At 44.2% G+C, this 9,374-nt stretch overlaps 1 protein-coding gene across 4 annotated transcripts in view; it reads left to right on the plus strand.

Annotated features, from left to right (window-relative positions):
- sipa1 (signal-induced proliferation-associated 1) overlaps positions 1-9,374 on the plus strand; it is a 37,029-nt gene that overhangs the window by 25,203 nt on the left and 2,452 nt on the right. For 3 of the 4 annotated variants that reach the window (XM_061752944.1, XM_061752945.1, XM_061752946.1), the window contains 3 exons: positions 773-871; positions 3,185-3,248; positions 6,818-6,896. In XM_061752944.1, coding sequence (XP_061608928.1) covers positions 773-871; positions 3,185-3,248; positions 6,818-6,896 — 242 coding nt within the window. Of the gene's footprint in view, positions 1-772; positions 872-3,184; positions 3,249-6,817; positions 6,965-9,374 lie in introns of all 4 variants that reach the window. The other variant, XR_009785307.1, reaches the window with a different exon arrangement.

A 9,374-nucleotide genomic window follows, 5' to 3' on the forward strand; every position in this document is an offset into this window, starting at 1 on the left:
TTAACAATGTGTAATGCTTTAAAACAAAGGTCCGATTTTGACCGTGAGCTTGTTTGCAAGTCATCTCTGGTTGATTTGTGCCTGAAAAGCCCCCCCCCCATATCCTTTCTGTGTTAAACCTCTCTCTTCATTATCATCCCTCTGCTCCCCGTTGCATCCCCCCTTTGTCCTTCCTCCTCGCCTCCCATCCACACTGCACCCTTTTTTTGCTAATCTAATTTCACCCCTACTCTGCTGCCACCCCCTGTCAGGGCTGGGATAAAAAAAAGGGGGACAGATGGGTGGTGGGAGGGGTGGAGTTTGAGTTCAAGACACACTCCTAATACCATCTGCTGACTATCAACCTCACCATTTAACAGCCATGAGTGCAGATTTAGGATCATATGTGTGGGGGCCATCAACAAAACCCATTTTTTACCTTAGATTGTATAACAAGGTACATCATCAACTATGGCAATTGGGATTAGTTCTGTCCAGTTAGAGTGGCTATATGTAATAAATCTCAATCATTGATTATTAACATCCTCATTTCGCATATACTCTAACATCATTTTCTTTAGAAATTGGCCAACATTCAGTCTCTCTAGAATCGGCTAAAACATCTGTCGATTTGAATTAACATAGCAGCGCCACCTTGTGGTGGTATTTCAAAGAAAACTCCAAATGAGAGCATCTCTGGAAATTGCTGTCGCGGTGTTCTCCTGCCCCAGATGCATTATTTGTAGACGTGTTTCACACTGCCGCTGAACTGATCATAAAACCTTGCTCTTAGTCCTCTCAGAGACGACAGATTCCACCGAAGAAGAGTGGCAGTCCATCGCCGACCTGGCCACAGCCTGCCGCGGCATCCTTGAGGCTCTGTCACGCGAGGGTGAGCGACTATTGAACCGTGCCGTGATTTGAATGTCAAATCATCATCAGGAGGGAGCGACGGACATCATCGTGTCCACTAATTTGTGGTCTTATAGTGTGTGTGTGTGTGTTGTAAAAAAAAAAAAGAAAAGAAGGGGTTCAAATCCGGCCTTGCCTGTGTGGAGTTTGCATGTTCTCCGCGGACCTGCCTGGGTTTTGTCCGAGTACTCCGCTTTCCTCCCACATCCCAAAAACATGCACGGTAGGTCGATTGAAGACTCTAAATTGTCCGTAGGTGTGAAGGGGTTGTTTGTTTCTATGTGCCCTGCGATTGGCCGGCGACCAGTTCAGGGTCTACCCCGCCTCCCGCCCGGAGTCAGCTGGGATAGGCTTCAGCGTGCTTGCGACCCGAGTGAGGATACGGGCTACAGCGAATGGATGGATGGATGCTAGATTAGGAGGGCAGCACAGTGGTTCACAGGACAGCACATTCTTAGATTCTGGGTTCAAATCTCAGCCTTATGCTCAGAGTCAGAAAACATCCACGTTAGATGACTTGAAGACTCGAGGTTGTTTGTCTGCGATTTACTCTACCCCACCTCTCGCCCAAGTCAGCTCGGTCAGGCTCCAGCTCACCTGTGACCCTGTTGAGGAGGAGCGCTATCAAAAAAATGCATTGTTAGCTTGTAATCCAGTTCCTCCAAAGGTAATGGAACGGCAAGGTCAATTCCTTTGTTTTTGTTGTATACTGAAGACATTTGAGTTTCAGATCAAAAGATGAATGAGACAAAAGTTCAGAATTCCAACTTGGACTGTATTTCCTGGCATTTACATCTAAATGTGTCAAACATCTCTCGATAGAGCACCTTTTGTTTGAAGCCACGCACTTTTCAAGTGAGCAAAGGTATTGGCACAGACCCCCGGTCCTCAGAACTGTGCAGACGCCCACCGTGCCGCCGGAACAGACATTATTCGATTAATTTAAAGGGAATAACATGTAATATTTGGTGGCGTAACCCTTACGTGCAATCGCTGCATCGAGCCTGCGACCCATTGACATTCTACATTTGAAATGCTTTTCCAGGCCTTTACTGCAGCCAGCCTCTTTCAGTTCTTGTTTGTTTCTGGGCGTATCTCCCTTCAGTCTTCTCTTCAGGAGGTAAAATGCATGCTCTATTGGGTTAAGGTCTGGTGATTGACTTGGCCACTCTAAGACCTTCTACTTTTTTCCCCCTGATGAACTTGTTTGTTGTGTTTTGGGTCAGTCTTGTTGCATGATGAAGCTTCTCCCGATTAGTTTGGATGCATTTTTCTGTAAATTGACAGACAAAATGATTTTGTAGACTTCAGAATTCATTCTGCTGCTACCAGTATGAGTTACATCATCAATAAAGACTAGCGAGCCCGTTTCAGAAGCAGCCATGCAAGCCCAAGCCATGACATTACCTCCATCATGCTTCACAGATGAGCGTGTTATTTTTGGATCACAAGCAGATCCTTTCTTTCTCCATACTTTGGCCTTTCCATCACTTTGGTAGAGGTTCATTTTGGTCTCATCAGTCCATAAAACTTTGTTCCAAAGCCTTTGTGGCTCATCTCTGCACTTCTTTGCAAAATCCAATCTGGCCTTCCAATTCTTTTTGCTGACGAGTGGTTTGCATCTTGTGGTATGGCCTCTATATTTCTTCTCTGGAAGTCTTCTTCAAACAGTGGATTGTGGATACCGTCACCCCTGCCCTGTGGAGGTTGGCAGTCTTCACAGCTCTCACAATGTTTCTGTCATCAACTGCCGTTGATACCCTTGGCCGACCTGTTCGATGTCTGTTGCTCAGTACCTGGTGTGGTTGATTTCTTTTTCAGGACATTTCAAATTGTTGCATTGGCTATGCCCAATGTTTGTGTAACAGCTCTGATCGATTTTCCCTCTCCTCTCAGCTTCATAATGGGTTGCTTTTAGCTCTCTGGTCTTCATGTTTGCTCAACAGCAGATGCAGTTTTCACAGGTGAAACCCAAAGCCAAAACCAAGCACGATCTACTGTTTAAGCAATCAATCTAAAAGGGCTACCAGAAACACCCATAAGTCTCATGTTCCAATACTTTTGCTCACTTGAAAGGTGTGTGGCTTCAAACAAAAGGTGCTGTGTCCTGAGTTGTTCACCACATCTAGATGTGAATATCATGAAATAAAAGCTGGAATTCTGAACTTTTGTCTCACATTCGTGGTCTGAAACCCAAATGTCCTCAGTATACAACAAAAACAAAGGAATTGACCTTGCCGTTCCAATACTTTTGGAATTGCGAGTGCAATTAAATGTGTCTCTTTTGTCACAGATCGTAAAGCTGGAGACCAATCAGGGGCCGATCACACGGATGGCAAGCTGAACGCGAGGGAGAGGTGAGTCATGTTCGCTGTGCAACAAATATTGTCCTACTAACATACTAACATATATCTCTATCTCTGTCTAGACACATAGTCTCTGTATTTACCCTGCATCCCTCCTGCTGCATGCAAACAATCACACACACATACTTACACAGCATGTCTAACTCAGTACCTACATCATGTGTACATTGTATGGACAATGTGTTTACACCACACTAGAAAAAAATAACAGCATTCACAGCACAGTTGAGTGTCACCAAGATGCCAACACGAAGATCAGAAAGTGACAGATAGAATGTAAGCGGCACAAGAAGAACATCAGTTGCTGAAATGTATCTTGCATGTGAATCGGCATCATTTTCCCCCTTCTCTTTTCATGAATGATATAGTATGTGTTTAGAATTAGAATATATCTATACAGTGAACTTATTTGCATCCCTGTCCCCCACGGATAGCGAAAATCTTTCCTAAAAGGGGCTTGTATTTACGTATTGATGCCAGAAAATGCCGGCAAAGCACTTAAAAACAGATGATCATAAAGTGCTGACGCCGTGCACAATCGTGAACAACTGTATTCTGTAGTTGAAGTTATTCAACACAAACAAACCACCTTCATCAATAGTGTTAGCTGACAGGGACAAATGCACTGCAAATGCAGGATGACACAAAACAAAAAGCACACAAGCACATAAAACAACAGCAAAAGAAAAATGCTGCAATCACAGAAAAGAACCACAAAGAAAACCACGCACATCCCAAAACAACTGCGAGAGAAATGCTGCATGCTCACGCTACACGATGGAATTCTGCCAGGCCACAAGGGGGCGCGACCTCCGGGATGGACCAGTCCTGTGAGACCAGGGGGTGCCTTTCATAGCCAGCAGCCTGACTAATCGATGTGGCGGCCATGTTGGGGAGGTCGTCGTTCCCAAAGAAGGCAATGCACGGACGGACACTAGGATATCCAATCCAATCCAATCCATCCATTTTCTGTCGCGCTTCTCCTCACGCGGGTCGCGGGCGTGCTGGAGCCCATCCCAGCTCTCATCGGGCAGGAGGCGGGGTACACCCTCGACTGGTTGCCAGCCAATCGCAGGGCACATACAAACAACCAACCATTCGCACTCAACAGTCACATTCACACCTACGGGCAATTTAGAGTCTCCAATTCATGCATGTTTTTGGGATGTGCCCGGAGAAAAGCCACGCAGAGAGCATGCAAACTCCACACAGGCGGGGCCGGGGATCGAACCCCGCTCCTCAGAACTGTGAGGCTGACGCTCTAACCAGTCGGCCACCGTGCCGCTTTATTTATATAGCACAATTTAAACAAACACGAGGTTCCCTAAGTGCTGTACAATGCAATAAAAGCATAGCAAAAATACAAAATAAGAATGAACGAAAACAATAAAACAACATGAGAAAAAACAACATTCAAATGAAGTAGCTAAAATCAACATAAAATAAAATGCACTGCCCACGCAACCCCTATACATCACATCAGACACGCTAACTGGCTCAAAAGATTTCAAATGAGGCAGTGACGGGCGGGGGCTTGGCAAAACATTCCGCAGTTTTGGAGCTCCAACAGCAAACGCTCGTTCACCTCTGCGTTTAAGCCTGGCCCTGGGCTCTGTCAGGAGAAGCTGGTCGGCTGACCTGAGAGCGCGGCTGGGAATGTAGGGGTGCGGGCGAGGCCAGAATTTTTCAATGAACAGACAGCCGGTGGAGTGAAGCTAAAATAGGTGACATATGCTTATACTTTCTGTACGTTAAATAAATGTCTTTTAACCGGCACAAATGCAGCATTTTGACCCAGGACCCACTAACCCTAACCACATACAGTGGGTAGGGAAAGTATTCAGACCCCCTTAAATTGTTCACTCTTTGTTATATTGCAGCCATTTGCTAAAATGATTTGATGAGTATTTTTCTTTTCCTCATGAACGTATACACAGCACCCCATATTGACAGAAAAAAACGGAATTGTTGAAATGTTTGCAGATTTATTCAAAAAGAAAAACTGAAATATCACACACAGCCATAAGTATTCAGACCCTTTGCTGTGACACTCCTATATTTAACTCGGGTGCTGTCCATTTCGTCTGATCATCCTTGAGCAATGGCTTAGCACAGTGCGAATCTGAATTCCTGAGAATTGAGCCGAGTGGGAGTAAATAGAGGGAAAATAAGCAAGGAACCCTGTGGCATGAAAAACCTTTGCACAGATTTGATACGTTTGTGATGTTCCTCTCGTTACATCTGCTTAGCCTGCCCTTCCCGCGACGCAGGAGCCGGTCTCGTTGCAGTGGGGGATGTCCTCCCTAGAAACTACGCGGGAATCCTAATGACGCGTCGGCCCCCGTACATACTCGCCTAAATAACACGCTAGCACAAACTGACGCGACGTCACACATGGGCAAACAATTAGGCGCGCTAGCACTTTACACTTTAGCACTTTATTAGTCATTCAACTCATTGACACGCAATAATAAATGTTCGGGATTACAGGCAAATTCTTACGGCAAAGTAGACTACTCTGCATCGGGAGAGAAGCAGAAACATACTTTCACGTTCACTTTGAAAGGTGCATTCATGAACCACCAACGAAATAGGACAAAACACCTCAATCTAGCAACAACACCAAGATTCCACAAAATGGCGCCAAAGTCATTGGCTTGAGCACAAAAAAGACACAAGGGAGAAAAAAAGACAGAAGAAAGGTTTCCCCAAAAATCTGCAAATATGCAATTTAGCGAATGCCGAACTGCCAATATGTGCTGGTTTACTGTATTGTACTCATTTTGAGTTGGCTTTACACGATCAGGATTTTTGGGGCCGATCACTGATCAGCAAGTTTAAAAAAAAACGATCACAAGATGACGCAATGTGTCTATTTGACTACTGTAAATACTGAGTATCTTCCAAAATGTTCTCTAGTCAGGTCATGTATTCTAATCGGTCAGCTCAAACCAACATTACAATATGACAGAAATAATGGGTGCTACCTAACCTAATGAAATGACTTAATGAATTCATTAATGTTATGAAATGACTTCTAACGCACCAAAACTTTCGAGCATGAGTCGACATAACGCCGGCATGTTTACGTACAACCTACATAACGTTTTGTTGGCTGCTTGTGAGCCGTATCATATTAAACGCACGAGAACATACCTCAAGCCATCCTTGAACGAACGTCTTCTCCCGAGCACCGCTGACCACCACCACCACCACCACACGTTTTTCCCCATTTTGTTCTTTTTTGACCAACACGATACACACGCGATCCATTGTTGTTGTGGCCGTGGCCGCGGTAACGAGTTTGATTTGCCCAGTGATTGCACATGACGTCCAAAGACACGCGGCAAGGCTAAAAATAAACTAGCTTTTGGATTCAAATATACTGTATACGACGGCGACGTGGAGTAAATGTCTTTTGCGCAGCCAATCAATGACGTAATTGATCGGAACAGCGAATTATGACACTTAAAGCCGATGGGCATAAAATGCTAATTATCTCATTTTGAGCAATCCGTAGCATCGCTTTTCTAATGTGTCACTGCTTGTCTGTGCTGCAGTGACTCTCCAGGCCACCTGGAGGAGAAGGTGTCACAGCTGGAGGCCATGCTGAAGAAGCTGCAGGATGACCTGCAAAAGGTGCTTTGAGTTTCATGTTGGCTGTACTGTAGGAGTATTCCCACTGAATTGCACAGGAGCGTCTGCAGGTGGGAACAAACATTTTGAAGTTGTTGGGCTCGAGGCAGATGATTTTTGTGTCTTGTTTACATGTTCAAGGCCTCCCAGCCAATACAACAACCTTTACTATACAGACCGCCGACTCATATCGAAACTGTCCTATTTTTTCTTTTGTGGCACTCGTAATGTCAAATGTTCAATGCTTCGGTGGATCAGCTGTTGTAATTTAAATGCGCCTGAAAGCTGTTATCAGTATTTTACTTTTACATTCGGTTGAACCTCGTCCATGTTACGCTCATGTAGAAAATTGTGTGGAAAACTGTTCGTGCTGAGCCAGAATATTTCCGATGGACTGTTTTCTTTCAGCAAACCGCTGCTTGACGAAAATACTTTGAACACAAAGTTGCCTTGCATTGAGAATTGTCAATACTGTACAGAATGTGTGTCTACTTTATGTGTGTACAAAACTTTCATTTCTCCCTCTAATTTATATGGAAAGTTATTTATAAAAGTTATTGACTGGGACCGCTACTGTGACTCTTTTCAATTTTGACTCATCGTACCGGTTGTTAGCGTTAAAACTTGATTTGGATGGAATGATTGACAGCTAATGAAACTGGTTTTGACAGCGGATTCATAGTTTATCTATGAGTACATCGAATAGATTGAGTTGTAGCAAAACCCAGAGTGCTATGAAATAATATATAATTATAATTATTGAAATGATTTGACACAAACACTGCACAATGAGCGCACGCACACACGCACAAGATCTTTAAGAATGGTATTAAGAATGTAACAATATGTCGATTTTTTTAGGCTGTTGTCGACAATGCATCGGAAGAAGAGCTGTTTCTGATACAATATCTCGACTTGGATTGACCTTAACAAAGTAACCGGAATATTCAGCACTTCGCAGTACGACGCTTTGCAGTGAAACACCTGAGCAAACCGCCACCAGAATAATACACATATTCTTCCATTAATCACACAAAATTTGTGTCAAAGTAATGTGAAATATCGAGTATAATGTATGTCATCAGATTGTGCAGGTGTACGTAACGTTGTGGCCGATGATTGTAGCTGTCAGACTATTGTATGTGCTATTATATAACACAGTTAACCATTTCATTTGAGCTGACCTTATTATTGGAACCGGATCGTTTTGTTCAACACCTCAGCGGGCTGCATCGTTGTAATCGACAACCATGCGTTTCCGGTTCATTAGTGACTTGCTGCCATTGAGAGAGAAGGTTGCAAAATTTCACTTCAAAATGTCAAACTTAAAAAGTGGGCGTGAAAGGTGACTCACACAACAGCAGAAACATAGCGAATTTATGGGAATCAAGAGCTACACTGTAACTTTCATTGGCAACATTTCAGGTTTCACTGCAACTTGTAACTTTAGCTTAGGCACAGTTTTGGGTTTTAAAACCGCTAGTAAGATTTGAATGTAACCTCTCTTCACCAAAGCCGCTGTGCCCGCCGCCACTGACTCGCACAAGCGCAATTTTCAAACATGGCCGCTCATAATGGCATCAAGAAAGTACGCCGTCGTGAATAGTCACAGAGAACGCTGTCCAGCTTCAACAGAATAGCGACCCTAGAAATACTAAACTGGCACGGCCACTGTAAACAAGTCAACGTTAGCCACGGCTGCTACATTGGGAGCATGACTTATTCATAATAGAGCGTGACTATAAAACTACATGTATCAGAAGTTTTGTTTTTTGGAATGTCATTCACTTAAAAGTCAAAAAGAGGTCAATGTTATCGGTCGAGCAGACATATTACTAATTGCGCATCGCTTCTGAATCCTCTCAGCTGCCAGAGGTCCCATCGCACCCCTTCTGTTTCCTACTCTTGTGCCCAGTTGTTAGCAAACGAGGAATGGGCTCCCCCCCCCCCCCCCCCCCCCCCAAAAAAGAGAGATATTCCAAAATAGTATACACGCAAGCTAACAGGTCAGTGCAAGGCTGCAGGAGTGTGCGACTGGCAAGTGGCTGACACGTCACCGGTCACACCTTCTGTCTCCGATAGGTTGTTCTTCCTCGGGTGCGTTGGTTTCTTTCATTCAAAACTGCAAACTATCCCTTTAATTGCCATTAGTTCTTATTACTGGTCCATTTGAATATTACAAGTGTTTGTCAAGGTTTACTGTAAATGTGTGACCTGTTTGCAATTCAATTGAAACTCCGCAGCAGTGTAGAGAAGATAAAAGCAAATAACTGCTGTATGTTTGTTTTTGTTTTTCTCTCAGCACTCGTTTCGGTTGATCGTAGAGGGATGTCATTCACTGCTCTACTACGTGTATTGTTTCAGTTCAACCTCTGTGCGCCCCTCCACTCTGCCTCCGCCTCCCTTTCCTTGTCGTCCCTGCCACACGCAGCGATCTGAGAGACGGCCTTTTGTTTTTGTTTGTGTGCCCGTGTCTTTCAG

This window comes from Phyllopteryx taeniolatus, chromosome 17 (genome assembly GCF_024500385.1).
Source record: "Phyllopteryx taeniolatus isolate TA_2022b chromosome 17, UOR_Ptae_1.2, whole genome shotgun sequence".
Classification (NCBI taxonomy): Eukaryota; Metazoa; Chordata; class Actinopteri; order Syngnathiformes; family Syngnathidae; genus Phyllopteryx; species Phyllopteryx taeniolatus.